This window comes from Mustela nivalis, assembly GCF_964662115.1.
Source record: "Mustela nivalis genome assembly, chromosome: 11".
NCBI lineage: Eukaryota > Metazoa > Chordata > Mammalia > Carnivora > Mustelidae > Mustela > Mustela nivalis.
Window position 1 is genome coordinate 104222617 of NC_139030.1, and position 19778 is coordinate 104242394.

The 19778-nt window shown below is 38.5% G+C and overlaps 1 protein-coding gene across 10 annotated transcripts in view; it reads right to left on the reverse strand.

The window, feature by feature from the left end:
• Positions 1–19778, reverse strand: part of PLCL1 (phospholipase C like 1 (inactive)) — a 347335-nt gene that overhangs the window by 82153 nt on the left and 245404 nt on the right. For all 10 annotated transcript variants that reach the window (XM_082689000.1, XM_082689007.1, XM_082688999.1 and 7 more), the window contains 2 exons: positions 10298–12772; positions 7497–7700 (listed from right to left, as the gene is read on the reverse strand). In XM_082689000.1, coding sequence (XP_082545126.1) covers positions 7497–7700; positions 10298–12772 — 2679 coding nt within the window. The remainder of the gene's footprint in view (positions 1–7496; positions 7701–10297; positions 12773–19778) is intronic.

Genomic DNA, 19778 nt, shown 5'->3' on the forward strand with positions numbered 1-19778 from the left:
TGGGGCTCCATCCCCAGGACCTACAGATCATGACCAGAGCTAAAGGCAGATGCTTAACCATCTGAGCCACCCACGTGCACCTGTTCCTGCCCTTTTTAGGAGAAAGTCCTGCCTTCCTACCAGGACTTCTGTTCCTAAAGGATAGAAATTTTAATTCAGAGCATTTCATCTCTCTAGCAACTTGTACAGTAACAGGTATCCAAAATGTTTGTTGAGTTGACTAATCAAAAACCTAATGACAGGGGGTCCCTGGGTGGCTCAGTGGGTTAAGCCTCTGCCTTTCACTCGGGTCATGATCTCAAGGTCCTGGGATGGAGCCCTGAGCCCTCTCTGCTCAGCAGGGAGCCCGCTTCCCCCTTCTCTCTATGCCTTTCTCTCTCCCTATCTATAATCTCTGTCTGTCAAATAAATAAATAAAATATTTAAAAAAAAAAAAACCTAATGACATATACAAAGTGATACATGAGAAGAGAAAGTGTTGTTTTATGATCAGAAAATATACACGTTCTCATTTCATTTTATTTATGTTTGTCTGGAGTCAAAGAGCTGTCAAGGTTTACATCTGGCTCTCTATGCTGATACCTGTCTCTGTTTGCTCATCTGTGTATTGCACAAAATCTACTAAAGTTCTTTATATTTGATATGCATTGAATGTTATGAATAAGCTCAATAAATGAATCTTTTTAAATGTCAGTTTTATGAGAAATCAGGACAAAGATCTGGACTTAGATTGGTGGAGAGGGAATTAAGGCTCGGAAGGCCTTCTAGGGGCTACAGAATGGAAACGCAAAGGATGGAAAATGAAAAGGAGATGGAAAACACAGCAGCGTGAGTAAAGGAGACGTTCCCACAGAGAGACTGGAAAACAGCCAGCACTGTGGAAGGGTGAAGACAAGTCTAGGTTAAAAAAAATCAAAGAATTTGAGGATGATTATTCCAATTGTTGAAAGAGGGAAAGGTAGAGACTAAATGAAGACAAGTCCGTCGACTGAAAACCTCAAGCAGGAGGAGAAGAGAGTCTGGTAAGAAACTTAGCTAAGACAATGTAAGAAAAGGGGTACAAAAAAGAAGGAAGGAAGGAAGGAAGGAAAAGAGAGAGAGAAGGAGGGAGGGAGGAAGGAAAGAGGAAAGAAAGAAAAAGGAAATGGATACCTCTGAGAAAAAACACGAGGAAAGAAACAATGGATCTCATTAATATTGAATTGTAAATTAAAACACTGCATGGGCAACCTTAAAAGACTGGGCAGTGAGTGACTCTATGACTGCATTGCCTAGTTCGGGGGATATTTTCTTAGAGAAAGTGAAAAGCCAGAGCGGGGAAGGGGAAGCCTGCTCTTTCAAAGACCTGAGGGGAAAAAATCACAAGGCAATAAAGGGACGGGCCTCTTAGAAATGATACCCTGGTTTTCAATGAAGTTCTTAATACAGTTTCTGAAAACCCATCCTAAAGGCCATATAGAGGCACCGAAACAGTAGTACAGGGAGTGTAAGGCCAATGGCCCTCCGCTGTGTGTCTTTGGTCCGGGAAGGAGGCATCAACTCTATCTTCAGCTTTTACGCCTTGTTCTACTTCCTTCAGTTACTGATTAATAATGTTCCCAGTTTGCTTTAGTGCTTTTCAGAAGCTGTCACATCCCACCTCGGCTGGGACATGTATCTGATAACAGCAAAATCACCTCTGCTTCTGCTGCCCTGAATATCAAACATAGCTGCATCCGTATTCGGAGTCAGAGGGAGATCGTAGTTCTCAGGACAAATTGTAATTCTTTAAGCAACCCCACTCTGACCTAACCCAGACTCGGGGAACACTCTGTCATTAAGATCTCTTCCTTTTTCCCAGGTAAAAATCCCGGGTAGGACAGGAGCTCTTAAATTCATTCAAAACTACCAATTACTGATAGTTCAATGTGTTATTATTCAAAGAAATTTCTTTTTTTTTTTTTTTGCATTTTAAATGAGATTAAAAAGTCTTCAACCAAAGGAATTGGTTGTAATTTTGAAATTCCAAGTACCAGTGAGCAGATAGAAAATGCATGTTTTAGTAAGATCTGGAATAGGGAAAAGCTGTCCTCTGAAATTATGCCACGTAAATAAGCCCACTCTACTATGGATATATTTGGTGTTTGATTTCTTGATGTCAACACAGATACTATAATAGAATTATTAAAATGACCTTTAAGACTAAATTTTTAAGACCCTCAAGAGGATATATTTCCACATATTACCAGTGTTTGGTAAGGAAGAGAACCATCTCAGGTCATTAGGGAAAAGCTAAATTTAGCAAAAACCCGTGCAGATGAACTCCGGGTCAATGTTTTCTAAAATATCTTCACTTCATTTCCTGTTGATAAGTAGTATTGTTTCATACACTCAGGTTGATTTTCAGTAAATGGAGGTTACTAGTTGCCTGATTTGTTTCTTTTGAGGCTGAAATAAGCCAAATTTGTATCTGTCTGGAAATGAGTTCAGGTCTGTCTTTATTCTACATGTACTGTACTTTTTTTTTAGTGGTTACATCTTTTCCTCTTAGCTGGCATCTATATAGTTCAGTACCATTTTTGAGGAATCCAAATATTTAGGTGATTTGAGTTGAACATTCAAACTGCTCATTTTTGGGGTACCTGCCCCCTTACCACCACCGCCACCCTGGATTTGTTTTCTGCCTTAGTCATCCAAATTTTTTTTTTCTTTTAATAGTCTGTAAGGAATTGTTTCAGACTTTATTTTTATGAGAAGTTTTAGGTTTATGTAAAAACTGAGTTGAAAGTACAGAGAATTCCCATAAACACTCCAAGCCCATCCCCAGTTTTCCTGCTATCAACATCTTTCTTTAGCACGCTATATTTATAACAACTGATGAGCCAATGTTGATAGAGTGTCATTAGCTAAAATCCAGAGTTTACACTAGGATTAACTCTTTGTATTATACATTCTATGGGCTTTGACAAATGCATAATGATACGTATCCACTATTACAGCATCATATAGAATAGTTTCATTGTCCTAAAAATCCTCGGTGCTCCACCCATCCATCCCTCCCTCCTCACCCCCTCCTGACCCTCCCCCTGGCCCCTTGATCTTTTTACTATTCCATAGTTTTGCCTCAGTCTGTAGGTTTTCTAACTGTATGTTTAAGACAGGGAACAATTTGGTTAGTGTGTGTCACAGAGGTAAAACATACAAGATTGAAAGATTTACCATAAATACATCAACTACACTATTTTCACCAACAATAAATGCTTCTATTTACTTTTTATTCAACTGACATTAAAGGTCACATAGTACACGCCAGCCCTGTTTTTGAGGCAAGAGGTCAGAGTAATAAGCAAGACAGACAGGGTCTGTGCCCTCAGGAGTGTGCATTTAAATCAAAGGGTGAAGGAGGACAGAAATTAAACAAAAAGTCAAGCAAAATGTTTTTCAACCCTGCTAAGTAAGACGATGGAAATAAAACAAGGTTACATGGTAGAGTGACAGGTGGGGACAGTGGTAAGGGAAGATGTCTCTGATGATATGATATTTGAGCTAAGAATTAAGAGATAAGAAGCAACTATTCGTGCAACAATATTTCAGGCAGAGGGAACCACAAATAAAATAACCTAGAGATGGGAACAAACTTGGAAGAAAGAAAGAAACAAAGAAAGAAACAAAGAAAGAAACAAAGCAAGCAAGCAAAGCCATGTGGCCGGTTGGGTGCAGTCAGGTAGTGAACAGGAGAGTGTGAGGGTGAGGTTGGGAGAGGCAGGAGACCTTGGAAGAGGGGAATGAGATAGCTATGCAAGGCCAGATCATAACTTCACAGTAAGGAGTTTCCATTTTATTTTAATGGGAAACCACTGTAGGATTTTAAGCAGGAAAGTGACAAGATCCAATTCTTGTTTTTTAAAATGGTGGGCACCTGAGTGGCTCAGTTGGTAAAGCATCTGCCTTCAGCCCAGGTCATGATCCCAGGGTCCTGAGATGGAGCCTTGCACTGGGCTCCCTGCTCAGCGGGGAGCCTGCTTCCCTCTCCTCCCTGCTCACGTTCTCTCTTGCTATCTCTGTCTCTCTTAAATAAATAAATAAATAAACAAACAAATAAGCAAATAAAATCTTTTAAAATAAATCATTAAAATAAAATGATTACTCAATCTAAAGAATATTTTAGAAGTCTTCTTTAAAATAAATAATAACACTGATATATCAAGAGCATTGAAGATGCCGACCAATACAGTGCAAATCTTCGAAAGTAAAAATGATATTTTTACATTCAAGGCCAATATCGTTACTTGTATAAGTTCCCACCCACGTTCCCCCCAAAAGAAATAACCCAACAGAGCCATCAGTAGAGTTTCCAATCACTTGCTGGGTCTGCTGAGTTGACTGTTTAGCATAGGGATATTTATATTCAGTTCCCTACCAATATGAAAAACCATTTCCATAGGGAACTCTAAATGAAGATATCATTGTATCTTCAATGATATTTCTGCTTTCTACTGTAGCTCTTACTGAAGGTTTGGAAAGCCATCTCTGTCTGTCATTACAAACTGCATTTTAAAAATACAAATGAGAAAAGGCTGATGTCCAGATTTAGCTCCAGCAGATAGAACTGAAAAAACAAAATAGCATTGGACACTTGGGGATGTGAAATGGAAATTGGCCAAACATAGTCCAGGTGCTTTTCTGCTTATTCCAAGCCCAGCTCCAGGGGACCAGCTTCCCCTCCCAAGGAATGATTTTTCTTTCTTAGCTTCACAGAGAATTGGAGGAATAAGTGATTTCAACTGTCTGTCTCTATGGCAACTCGTACCCTAATTTCACCTCTTAGATGGCAATTATACCTACTCACGGAATAGCTTTCAGGCCCCACTTTTATGATGAAAAGATTTATTTCATGAAAAATGAGATGTAGGTAATAGGTGAAGTTTCCCCCAGCAACCATGGAGTACAGTTTATAAGCGGTGTGATCATTTAGAAGTGGAATGCATTCTATGGGTTTTGGTTTTTGTTTTTTTCTTTTTCAGTTGTAGGATGTTTATCCCAAATGTCTTTCCTCTACTTATTTTTTTAAGGATAAAATATTATTCTTTTCTTCCTTAATATTTATTTTTTTGTTCAACTAAGGAAATTAGTTGGGTTCATTGTAAAGAGCTTGCAAATATAAAATAAAAACTACAAAAGCATAAACAAGAAAATAAAGTTCATTCTCCTTACTTAAAAATAATCACTCTAAATATTCTGTTAACATTTTAGATGTGTGATGTGTATACATACAAATACACTTATATCCTATAGTGTGTAATTTTTTTGTAGCTGGACTTTTTCACAAAATATGTTATGAGAAGTTTTCCATACCATTAAATATTCTTTGAATGCATGATTTAGTGGCTTCGAAAGAGTCCATAATATTGGTTTACTGTATTTTATTTAACTAATAGCTCTATGTTGATATTATTAAACATAAATATATTATGTATTATTGCCTTAGAATAAATCTCAGAAAACAAATGCATAAATCAAATAGGATAAAAATTTTAAATTATATTGCCAAATTTATCTCCCCCCAAATTATACCAGTTTATTTTCCTAGTAGAGGTAAATGGATGAAAGTATCCATTAACTTAAATTCTCTATCAGAGATAATATTTTTTAGTCCTAATGAGAGAGGGAATATTTCAGTATATTTTTTCAATATCTTTAATTTAAAACTTATTTTAAGGTTACTTGTGTTTTTAGATTTTCTTTTTTTCTTTTTTTTTTTAGGGGTGAAAGAGATACATGAATTTCTTATTCACCTCTGAAGCAAAGAATATTTGTTATCCCCTAATAACTCTCCTCTATTTCTTAGTAACAGAAGAGATAACTTTTAGCCGGACACATAGACCCTTGAAATAAAGACATTTTCCATTCTCCTTTGTAGCTAAGTATAGCTATGCATTAATTCTAGGCTGATGAAATATAAGCAAAAATGATCTATGCTATTTCAGAGAAATGTCCTTAAAAGCAAAAAATATGCCCTCTATTTCCTCTTCATCATTCTTCATGGTTGGAATGCAGATGTTATGGTTGGCGTTTCAACAGCCATTTTGGACTACAAGGATAAGGGTCACACTATAGGATGGCAGAGCAGAAAGCTAGAGGGAGCCTAGGTTCCTAAGAACTTTACAGAAGTTCCATCCTAGAAGGCTGGTCTCCAGGTTTTTATTTGAAAGAGTAAAACTGTACTTTTAGGCCATGATCATGTTGTACTCTTTTATCAAGCTGTACTTAACACCTTACTGATGTAAGATATTTTTCTCCATATTTTTTTTTCTTACTGATTTTCTTTTCTTCAGAGATTTATTTATTTTAGAGAGGAAGAGTGAGCAAGCAGGGGGAGGTGCAGAGGGAGAGAGAGAAGCCTGAAGTAGACTCCCCTCTGAGCTCCATCCCAAGACCCTGAGATCATGACCTGAGCCACAATCCAGAGTCACCTGCTTTAACCGACTGAGCCTCTCAGGTACCCCTTCTTACCAATTTTTGAGTGCATTTTCTATTTTAAAGATAGGTACACTTTATCTGGTGTATTTGTTACAAATTTTTCCAGATTTTCATTTGTTCCTTATTTTTTTTAATGGAATTAGGAGATGCAAAAATATAATTATTTTTAAATTTAATTACTGGGGCGCCTGGGTGGCTCAGTGGGTTAAAGCCTTTGCCTTTGGCTCAGGACATGATCCCAGGGTCCTGGGATTGAGCCCCACATTGGGCTCTCTGCTCAACGGGGAGCCTGCTTCCTCCTCTATCTCGGCCTACTTGTGATCTCTGTCTGTCAAATAAATAAGTAAAATCTTTTTAAATTTTTAATTAAATTTAATTACTATATAAATCACATTATATATTTAAAAAATCTAACAGTATTAGCTCAGAAATATAAATTCCAGGGGCGCCAGGGTGGCTCAGTCAGTTAAAGGTCTGCCTTCCGCTCAGGTCATGATAGTCAATGTCCTGGGATTGAGCCCCTTCATCTGGCTAACTGCTCAGTGGAGTGTCTGCTTCTTCCTCTGCCTCTGCCCCTCCCCCTACTTGTGTTCTGTGCCCTCTCTCTCTCTCAAAAAAGTAAAATCTTTAAAAAAAAAAAAAAAGAAAAGAAATATAAATTCCAGAGAAACATTTTTCCAAACATCACAAGGCAGCCCTGAGAAACATATGGCCATTTCTTATAGGTACACATTAAATGGTTATGTTGCAGGCCAAAGTCATTTAGATGATGGGAAACTGTGTATGTTTTTGAAGACTTAATAATTCATTCCTTACTGATGCAGAGAATTTCTATCGGTAATCTATGGGGCTCGGGGTTCAAAGCATTGCCCCAGAGGTCTTCACTGGGGCTTAAGGGAACTGAATGGACCAGCTCTGCCTGCCACCCTAATGTGATTTATTCATCAGAGTTCCACAAAAGAGCTCCTGCCAGTTGATTCCCTGACCCCTCTCTCCCCCCACACACAGATAAGAAATCTAAAGTCACAATTTCCTACCAGATCATAAGCGGCCAACATTTTTTTCTGCACATCTGGAATTGCCCCCAGAGGCTCCAGATAAGGGAAGTTGTCTTTCATCACAAGAGAGACTGAAGGAGTATTGTCACTGGTGATGAGCCGGGAGGACAGGGTCAACAGGCACTGCTTCAGACTGGCAGTTGGAGGAAGTCCACACAGTTCCTTAATAGACACTATGGCATTCTGTGGGGAAGCAAACATGGAATTAGACTTCTGACCACATGACACATCACAGAGCACTTCTAGGTTTAAATATTCATTAAAAGTATACCCTCTGATACATATGTGATTTGGAGGAAACTGGATTATAATTAACCAGAAGCATAATGTGTACCGAGATAACACACAGAACTAATTCACTATTATACCTCGTCTTTGTCAATTTTTAGCATCTCCCACAAAAATGCCATAAAGCAGCTGATTATGAACCAAGGCTACACAGCGCTTTTCAAAGCAGAGCACTGGAATATTCACACACATTAGCCTTGGCTGGTTGTGCATATCTTATTCCATTTGTAGTATGATGATCTGATCATAAGAACATGTCATTATACATTGGAGTGCGTCTCCTTTGGGTTTTTCCCCCTCGAGGTACCAGGTACCAGGCTGCCAGTACCCACCGTCATGCATTCGACTAACCATCAATGGGATTTCTTTGTCATCCCGTCAGAAATGCACCTGGCAGATGCACATACTAAAACAAATTTCATGTAGCGCTACATTTGTCCATGTTTTACAGGCTTTTAAAATTCATTTGAAATTTGAAAATTACATGCTTTATTAACAGTGAGCAGTACCTAACCTATTGCATGTCGAATGAATTTAACAACAATGTTGGTATTTCATTTTTCTACATATTAGGCTCCAAATAATCCTTAACCCAAAAGACTTTATGTTGAGATGATATAAATTATCAGGATTACCTGGGAAACTTTATCATAACCAACTCTCCTTACTACACATTTTAAACACACAGTATGTGTAAAGGGTATATTTCAAGAATTACATAGAAATAAATAAAGTCAACATCTAGCTTTGCACAGTGGCAGTATCATAGCCAATGAGGTTTATCCGAGGCGTGGTTATTGCTAATTGAAACTTCTAATACATAAAGATAAGAAATGATGTATGAGTAATCTAATACAGGGATTTATAATAGTTTCGTATTATGCCAGGAGAAAGCCAGATAGACAATGCTAATATTTGGAGCCTGTTTTTAAAATAATGGCTAAGGCAACCAATGTTTACAATCTAAGTGTTCATGTACGATTCACATACCATACTGTTTTCCATTACTTTAGCTAATTAAAATTGATTTTAAGTCTATTCTGGAATTTCTCTGTGAAATAATGTAAAAATAAAGTATTCACCAAATTACGGGTTTGAGGTTCAACATCACCTGATTAAAAACCATGAGTGATCATGTGTTTTGGTGGCAGGCAATTCTGTATTTAAAGACCAACATTCCTATTTAGGAAATCACATAACTTCTTCAAGCTTGTTTTCTATCTTGAAAATAGGGTTGTTTTTTTTTTTTTTTTTTTTTTTTTGGTGAGAATTACTATTTAAATGTTAGCTAGGGCTCCTGGGTGGCTCTGTCGGTTAAGCATCTGCCTTCAACTCAAGTCATGATCCCAGAGTCCTGGGATCATTCCCACATTAGGCTCCTTCTCCCTCTGCCTCTGCCTCTCTCTCTGCCTCTCTGTCTTTCATAAATAAATTAAAAAAATAAAAAATAAAAAATAAATAAATAATGTATTTTTTTATTTATAAGTAAAGCTCCTTTATAAATAAGGAGCTGCATTGGAAAAAGTTCTTCTCTTGTTGTGCTCTCAGAGTGCTACTTCTGCTACCAACCAACACCTCTTTGCACATTGCAGGAACTTAGTACTTGTGGTTTGGTTGTTTCTCAGTAACATGACCCTAGAATAAGTATATTCTAGTAGCCAAGAAAGAAATTGGCAACCATCTCTGACTACAAGCATTCATGAAGGAAAAGAAACTAACAATGAATTTCCACATGCCAGGAGCAGGCAATTTACATATACTGTCATTTAATTCTGATAATTATTCTGTAATGTATTACTATTTTTCTTACTTTATGTGGAGAAAACTGATGATCAGAGATCTGAAATAATTTGCTCAAGATCACAAGGGGATAGAGTTTAAGCCATAATCAATGATCTTTCAATTAAAGCACTTTTCTAAGGTAAGACTGCATAGTTTTCAACAAGTTCAAGTGGTGACTATTGTTTGTTTAGTTGTGTTTGTTCTGGTGGGGAGTAATTTATTCTTGTTGTTTTCATACACTTAATTAAAATAACTTAATAGGCATTGCATTTCTTTTTAGAACTTTAAATTCCCTTTCATGTTCGTGTCTGCAAATATTGAATATATATACTTGTAATTAGTACTGTCTGTATATAGATAATATTTTATATGTTGTGCATACATATAATATTTTATATTTTATTTTGTTCACATTGTTTCATATACACAACCCCATATTGATTTTGTGGCAGGGATATTTAATGGATCTATAAAGCATTTATATTAACTGGTTTAGTTGAGGTGGAATTCAACAGCATTCATTCACAATCAGATACATAAAATATATCTGCTTTATCACAGGCCAACACTTAATTCAGTAGTAGTGGCTTTATACAACTTTTCTGATAGTTTTTTGAGGAATCAGATCACTAGTAAAACACAATGTTCACCAGTAAGGCAGGGGTAGGAAGAAGGAGGGGTAGGGAAGAAGAGCTTGGAGTTTTTCCCACCTGCATATTTTCTCTCATATCTATGGCTTCTCGTAAGGGGTGAACTGCTACTTTAAAGATGTCGTCTATGGTCTTAAGGCCGATATTCCTGAGCATGGTGTATTCTCGAACTTTCTTCCCCATTCTCACCGACAGGCTGCGCTTCTGCGCCTTTCCTCCTCCACTTCGGTTAGTTATTGCTATGTGGACGAAAAGGGTTACATGCTCCATGATGTCACCCACAAAAGAGCGCAGGGGAACATGCCGATATCCGGGCTGCAAACATTCAAACGGTATTGTATATTGTCCTATAAACTCGTCCCCAATGTAGTCATCATCCAGAACAACAAAACGAATCATGGCCAGCTCAGGTAGGTTGACTTGAAACTCAAAAGTTTCATCAAAAATGGGGTTATCACTGTTCTGTTGGACAGTTTTAGTTCTTTGTTCTGAGCAGTCTGCTGGAATTCCATGTATCTCTATACAAACGTAGGGATCTATGACGTCTCCTTTGGCACAAGCTCCCTTGGGCTTTGGAAAATTCTGACCACTGATGATCTTGATATGAAGGGCGAGAGGAGACACCCCAGGTACGATGCCCTTTGTGTTCGCACTGAAGTAAGAAACTTCATCCCGCATGATGGATGGCCTGAGAACATAACCACAGCCTCCGTTTTGAAGAAACCAGCCTGTGTGAAGGTCCATCATTGGACCTGGAGTCTGAAAATTCATTGCCACGATCTGACAGCCACAATTCCAAAAGTCCTGTGGATTCAAGTTACTGGAATCAATCCTCATGGCACTTGGATAGATTCTCGATAAGAACCTCTTATTGTAATTTACAAAATCCTCTGGGTACTCATTTGCAATTCGGCTGGCCTCTGTTTCACTAAATGAACACATTTCCCAATAGTTTTGGCTTTTCATAGACAGTTCAAAATCCCTGTACTGAACAGACTTGCAGATGGACACCAGATCAGAGAGTTCCCGACACAGCAGGATGTGTTTCTGCTCGCCATTGTAATCTACCGACAGCCTTCGCGACATTTCTGCTTCTTCATCTTCATCTGTTACTTCTCCTTCCAAAATATCTGGGTCAGAAGGCAATTTCTTTCCTTTCACAATAATCATTCTTTTTAATTTTTCCGGTGATGGGAGGTAGGTTTCTGATGGCAAAGGTGCCTCAGTATAGAGCTTATCGCCAAAGACCTTTTTCATCTGTTGAACCATTATCTTCTGTTGTGGTAGGGAGCAGTGATTTCCCAAGCAGAGGATGAGTGGGTATTCAGAAGCAACGAAGGCAAATTTATTTATCACCTCTATGACACTTCGAAAGGAAAGGTGTGTTGTCACATTATTTCGATTACAGAGGATCGGTTCATTGTCTGAACCATCACTAACATCGAGTTCAATGCTTCGACAGCCCATCTTCAAAGCTCTAACGTACCCATTAATATCAGCCGGCCCCCTGAACTGGTCTTCTATGAGATAGGTGTTGTGGGAAGCATTGATGTAGTAGTGAGATAATGGCTGCGTCATATCCTGGGCAACCTTTTTTTGCTCAGGATCGAAAATGTCACATTCTGGCGACAACAGATACTGGGTAAAGCCATCAATTGCAAGAAACCCTTTTTGACGACCCTCTTCAGAAAGTTCGTATCTCCGAATAATGTCTAAGCACATATCCTCAGTAATATGGGTGACTCCTTGCTCAGCTTCTAAAAAGAGCATGAGATCATTGGCATCCAAATATTCTTTGTTCTTAGAGATCTGGACCAGTAAGAAATATACTTCAGGCCTGGTGCAAAGTTCACAAAAAGCTTCACAAAATTCCTCTTCTGTCACTCGTGTGGTTAGTTTTTCTTTGCTCTTCTGGATTTCTTTAAACTTTAACCTGATCTTGGATTCCTTCAGGGTAGGGTTGAGTTGTTTTATCAACTCTACACAAGTGTCTTCCAACATAATCCCATTCCCATCCACATCTGCCGCTTCAAACACTGTTTTCAACCACATAAACCTTGGCGTGTTCTGGTTGTCCTCCATAAAGTCAAGGGGTTGCTTACTTCGAGAAACCAGGTACCGTAAACCTGACACCCAGATGTTTGCTACATCTGCTGAATTGGCAACTAGGTCCAGAGACTCGTAGTTTTCCCCATGGAGTATGGAGAAGGCAGAGTCCTCACAAATCTGGTCAGCCAGGCCATTGTTTCTAAATGTTTCTGTGTTCTTCCCCAGTCTGATCTCTTTTATAGCGGAAATGTCGAGCTTAGCTTTCTCAAGGTCTTTCTTGGAAGGTTCCCAGCGAAGAGCTTGGAGGTCTGTGTCCAGAGTGAAAAAACGGTTATAAATACGAGAATTTGGCCGGACTTTCTTCAGTTCACAGCCAGCTTGCATGAAGCTGATGCAGTCACTCGCGCTGCTAATTTTCTTTTCCGATGGCATACTGCTGAATGATACTGTTTTCTTTCTTCCACCACATTTTTGGTTTGAAGGATCCTGTAAAATAATTTGAAAATAATGAATCAATTTTCCTTAGAAAATAGACAGACTCAGTAACATTCTATGAACTCCTCAGACTCCATTCAGATATTATGATTATTTTCACATTTTCACTGTTCCAGAAAAAAGAAGAATCACTGAGAAAATTGATATTATTAGGTTCAGAAAAAAACATATTTTTCAAATGCCTCGTGTTCTTTGAAATAAAGTCAACTATTAAGTTAACTACAAATCACTCGTTCGTTCATTAGAGCAGATTTCCTAAGAAACTCTACATGTTGCTACTTTGACACCCTAGCTCAAATTCCTGCAGATATGTGAAAGAAATAACACTGGATTTCTTTAAAAAGTTTTCTTCATTTATACTAAGCAACAGTTTAAGTTTTAAACTTAAAACTAGTCCAAATAAAAGATTTTTGGTTCATATGCTTTACATCAAAAAGGACTGGCAATAGGGGCGCCTGGGTGGTTCAGAGAGTTAAGCTTCTGCCTTCAGTTTGGGTCATGATCTCAGGGTCCTAGGATCAAGCCCCACATCGGGCTCTCTGCTCAGCAGGGAGCCTGCTTCCACCCTCCCCACCCCCAGCCTGCCTCTTTACCTACTTGTGATCTCTCTCTCTCTCTGTCAAATAAATAAATAAAATCTTTAAAAAAAACATTGACAAACCTGTAGCCATACTGACCAAAAAAATAAAAAAATAAAAAGAACAGGGTAGAATCTCTCCTCTAAGGCCTTACTTAATTGAGATCCTGCTTCTCTGAAGATGAAGAGCCTCCCTAGCCTGTGATTCAGGAAAAGGCAGGATGATTTATTATTCAATTGACTAAAACCTTGCCCATGAAGGGAAAACAAAATTTGCTTTAGTTATGGAATGTTGGTGGGATGATTCATTAACTCAAATATATATCTGATCTTCAAGTGACAAAGATATAAATTACCCAATTTATTTACAGAATAAAAAAAAAAAAATTCTGTACAGATTACAGAATATTGTTTCTTGATGCCCTGGCATCTAACAACTTAGCTCTTGCTTTCCCAGAGAGTTGTTATTTTTAATGATCCCATAGTAGTCAATTTCCTCATCCTTAAGTTACAAAACAAGTATAAATCTTCAGCTGTTTATATGCAGTTGAACTATTAGAACACATTTAAATTCATCACAACCCACATGTTCAAAAATCTCGAATGTATGTGTGTATTTTTCCACATCATGAAAGCAGGCACCTAATGGCACTGTTGAGATGGGATTAATCTACCAAGTAAAATAAAGAGAGAAACTGTGAATTGTGATAGTAAATTAGACTGTGACTCAGCTTTTAAAGCTACCATTTGACTAGGCTTTTAAACTAATTAGACCTTTCACAAAAAAATTATTTTTATATAAAGCATATCGTGTTCCAAGTAGGATTATTGTCAACAGAATTATAAAACCTCTAATAGTTTCAACAAGGCTTAAGTGGGAAATTAATGTTGCTGTAAAGGCACGACTGCAGTTGCTGTGCCTTCTTATGTTTGGTACCCCAGCTTCACAGTCCTAACACTTCCCTCTGACTTGAGCCATAAGCTTCTCTTCCCTGTGGTGGTATCTCCTTAAATCAAGACTTTCTCTCCTAGTACAATAAGTCTTCAAGAGATAAATGTTTTCTACCTAGCCTAGGGAAGAACTGACCTGCTCCAAAATGCTCCAAAATTTCTTGCGTTGACCTCCAATTCCCAAAAGTGAAAACTTATCCCAAAGTGCCTTTAAACTTGAAACCAGTGGAAAAGATATACTCTTAGGTTGGTGTCTCACAAAGGACAAACTCTAAAGTTATTACAAGCCCCCCCAGAAGAGCAAAAAGCTAGCCAAAGCACATGTGAACAAATAGTTAGCTCATCTGCTGTCAAGATTATTTCTATTCAAAATATGCTGGAATAGTTTTAGGACTCCAATATTTCTCCAAGTCTGTTTTCAACGGTCATGCTATGCGTTAGCTCCAAAAAGTTGAGAGGTGAGGCAGGTGGACCTGTACTGAGTGGACAGGGAAGACGGACAACTCCGAATCCCCTTCTGAGCCTCATCACCACCACGGCCTCCGCCAAACCCTACACCCCCACACGTGTGTTTCCCTCAAGAAGATCTTGGCAGATCGGTGGTGGAGAAGGTAAACAGACATGAGACACCCCTCCAATGGAAAAAAGATGAAGTGTTGGTAGTACAGCTTCCTGTTGATAAATACAAAAAATATCTGATGGCAGACTGGGAGAAAATCACTGTGGTCATCTATATCGGAGCGACAGGTGTTTCTTGCACTTTCCAGGAGAAACCAGAGCTCATTGTGGGTTCAGGTGTGCTCTTGTCACCTTCCAGTTCATTAGATGATTGAATTGACTCCTATAGTCATAAGGTCATTTTGATAAAGAGATTATTATGAAGTATGAGGATTTTCCTTTTATGTTATTTTTTTAAAGATTTTATTTATTTATTTTTCAGAAAGAGAGAGAGAACACAAGCAGAGGGAGGGAGAAGCTGAGAAAGGAGTCCAGAGGGGGACTAGATCCTGCGTCACTGGGACCATGACCTGAGCCAAAAGCGGGTGCTTAACCGATGACCCGCCCAGGTATGCCACTTGCCATTTATTTTAAAGCTAAATCCTCTCAGTCTGAAATGAAGGGAGGAGGCTAAGGTACTTATTACCCCCCAAATTTCTCTTAGTGCAGCTTACAAAATGTGTTAGTTTGGATACAGCACATTATGGCACTTCTGTCCCCTAAATTAAAACTTAGCTTCGTCTTCCAGCAGGGTACAAGAATTAGTCAGGCACTGAACTCAGTCCTTTCTATTGCCTAACATTCTATGTTCAAGTTTCCAAATGATCATTTCACGGGAAGGGAACACATTTAAACAAGTTAAATAAATAAAATGAATAAACCAAATTATGTCTATATCATCTTTAAACATTTCCAGATAAGACTTTACATTTGGAATCTACTGTCTTCTTAAATTAATTGTACTTTACATAAAGGATTTAAGCGTCAGAATCAAGAAAAGTCTTGGGATCCTAAGGGAGCTCAGTTGGTTAAGCGTCTATCTTCAGCTCAGGTCATGATCCAGGGGTCCTGGGATGAAGTCCCACATAAGGCCCCCTGCTCAGCAGGGAATCTGATTCTCCCTCTGCCTGCTGCCTGCTGCCCCACCCCACCCAACATTTGCTTATGCTCTCACTCTCTCTCTCTGACAAATACAGTAAAATCTTAAAAAAAAAAAAAAAAAAAAGAATTTCAGAATACTAGGAGAAAATGGGAAAATGCTGTTTTCCATTTATTTTTCATTATTTTCTACAACATTGCTATTTATCTAGTTTTAGAACCAGGACACCAATCATGATTAAATGAGATTCTTACATAACATTAAAAGCTAACCCCAAATATGTTTTATTTTATTTTTTAAAATATTCAAATATGGGGCACCTGGGAGGCTCAGTGAGTTAAGCCTCTGCCTTCGGCCCAGGTCATGATCTCAGGGTCCTGGGATCAAGCCCCGGGTCAGGCTCTCTGCTCAGCAGGAGCCTACTTCCCCCTCCTTCTGCCTGCCTCTCTGCCTACTTGTGATCTCTCTCTGTCTCTCTGTCTCTCTCTGTCAAATAAATAAATAAATAAATCTTTTAAAAAAATGTTCAGATAAGCCAAATTAATAAACTTGTTTCTATAAGCTTCCATTGGCATTTGTTCTCTGACCCAACAAGGTTGGATATACGGCAAGTTCCTTAACAAACACAACAAATAAAATCATTTTTCTTCAGGAACACACTGATGAGCTGCAGAAGCAACTCAACCTATTCAACATGAGCATTTTTGTGTCTCAATAACAAAACTACTGAGTTATTTCAATATAATAATTTTAGAGAAAAGTACACTAAAGCAACACACTAACATGAATGTACCTGATGACACAGGGCTGTATATTTAAAAATGGTTCAAGGGGTAAATCTTATGTTATGTAAATTTTACCATACACAAAAAGAGTAAACTAAAGCATTGTATGCAAATTTAAGAATAAAGGAAACATCGTATCTATGTCTTGCTACTTCTCACCTGATGAGCTCATTTAAACATCAAATTATATCATCGCATATTCTTTTCATTTTTTTGCAAGTTGTTTATAAATGAACATTTCAGAATGATTCTTTATTAAAACAGAACCAATTTACAAACCTTAAAGAATACCAGTCCAAACACCAGTTGTCAGACTGATTAGAAGGAATCCTTGTCATAATGCCGAAATCCAGCTATACAGACGCAGATACACTAAAGTGGCATCCACTTCTCTCTTTTGGTATTGGGCGGGGGATGCTTGTTTTTGAAGAGCTCTCTTAAGAAAGTCTTCATATAAAAATTTAATAGATCATGATTAAAAGATAAGCAAAAATATAGGCACACAAATCTTATTTTCCCCATACGGATTCTATCTTGTTCTTACAGACACCCTATGCACTATAACACTATACTCTTCATTCTTGTTTTATGAACTTCCAAGCAAAATTCAGGAAAGAGATTTGGTTGATGCATGAAATCTTCCAAGGATTGTGGGCAATATAATCTAGAACCCAAATGAGGCCCAACCTTGGATATTGAGAGGCCTCGGGTTCCCATGCTTCATTCATTCATTTAACTAACAGTAATGGGTATACCTACTCTATGCTGAGGGACCAGAATCTTATAGAGTTTTGGAGAGATTGATAAATTCTAATTTTTATCTCAGAGAGATCCCTCTGCATGTGCACTAGATGGTGCCGTCGGTGACTGCTGACGCATTAAAGGAAAGAGATGGTGATTGCCTGAGGTAGATTATTAGCAAAAGGAACGGAGAGAGGTGAGAAGTATCAAATGAGTAGAAGGTAAAATCAAAAGTCCTTCACTGGGTCTAGGATGACTCCTAGGTTTTTGGTTTGAGTGAGAGGTGAATGGAAATATTGCTGAGATACGGACTACCAGGAGAGGTGAAGTGGGAGGGAAACAGAGTTTACTTTGGGCCACGGTGAAGTTTTTAGATGACTATGGGCCACCTAGGTGAAAAGTTTAGGCAGAGGAGAAGACCTAAAATATGCAGTATGAGGAACAGAAGGACCAGGAGCATGACTCTCACAGAAGCCAAAGAACAGACTTAAAGGAGTAAGTGCTAGAAAACAAGATGCTAAGATGGCTGACTGGATTTAGCCGTTCGAATGTCTGCTGGTAACTCTGATTAGAGAATGTCTTTTTTTTTTTTTTTCATTAAGATTTTATTTATTTGAGAGGAAGTGAAAGAGGGAGAGACAGAAGGAGTGCACAAGATGGGGGGTACAAGCAGAGGGGGAGGGAGAAGCGGGGAGCCTGACATGGGATCATGACCTGAGCTGAAGGCAGAAACTAAACTACTGAGCCACCCAGGCACCCCATGAGGAGAGACTGTCTTACCTCGCCTTCAGGATAGTGAGGACAGTGACGAGGGTGAGACCAAAGGGTTTCAAAGAAAGGGAGGAGCAGGTATAAATGTTCTTTGGTGGGAAAGAAGGGCAGGATGACTCTAGCATCAGTGAGGGATAAGTGACTCCAGCTGAGACTAGAACAACAGGCAGACGCCAAGAGCGATCATCCTGGAAAAGGCTATTCTCACAAATGCGGACTACATTAACTCGGATTGGTGATAGCTCAAGGAATGGAAATTTAGATCTAATGTATATATTATACCTAATATATACATATAGCTAATATATCCTGTCCAATGTGCCAGTGCCCGAATCCACATCCATGTGTGGCAGTGAAGCAGTCCATAGAAAGCCCACCCCCCACACAAGGGCTACCACTTCATGCAGAACTCAAGGACATGGGGGAGGTGCTGGTATCCTCACTATCCTCACTATACCTGTCACCTTCAAGTTTCAGGTAAGGGAAGGTTGCAACTGTAGAATTATTCTGTTCATTCCACGTTAAAATTTCCAAAGTTACTTTCTCATAGTAAACTCAAATTATGTAATGTAAAGTCGCCAACAGGTGACATGACTTACTCAGGATTAATCCCACGTGACCCACCTAAAGTCACTATGAGGTCCAGTGGGGATAGAGGTCCTGAAATCACTCTGCTGAGAAGGGGTGGACGCCTGACCCAAGCTCTGTGTACCACTGGCTCTTCCTGGTGGCTCCCTAAGCCTCGCTGGTAAGAAGCTGAATAGCTATTTTATTATCCATAAAGAAAACATTCATTCTCTACTACACCTTATACTTCAACTAAAGGATAAATTAGGGGCAATGCTGACAGTACGCATGCACCTATCTCTTGCCAAATTAAGTTTTATGTCTGCATTTACATGCATCTCATTTATAAAAAGTGATCTGTTTAATAAAATACACTAAACTAAAGCCATCTTCTTTAGGAAACCTACTCTGATATGTATACACTGTGGCAGAGATGGAAAAGTAGTTGAGTTATAGGAAGCCAGTGACAATCTAAATATTCTCTAAAATGACAACTTCTCTTAAAAAAGAATAACATCTTCTCCTACATGACTCTTCTCATTTGAAAGCAAAACAACTGATATCCTATAGGCAAACATGGGCATAGAGTGTAGAAAGTCCATTTCAGGGTAGGTTCTCAGTACCACTGACTTGTTGAGCAGAGGAAGGTTCCATTGTGCTAAATCTCACTGCAATCATTTACTCAGAACTCATTAAGAAATGACTCAATAAAAATTATCTCAAGCTCTCTTGCTGCATGGTTTCTATCCTGAGCTTTCTGTAAATATGACTCTTATTATGCATGTCCCATGTACTATTTGAAAATAGAGCATCTGCTTATACCCAGATCAAGTGCTAACTATGGCACTGTCCTAGTGACTGGTTCTCTGGAAAATCATTAATCCCAAAACTAATGTTGCCCGGAATAAATGCTTCTTCTCCATCACTATTTTAATGTACGAGTTTTTATAAATGATAAAATTGGTAGAACAATGACAAAAATTATCAAATTTGCTAATTCGAGAAAAG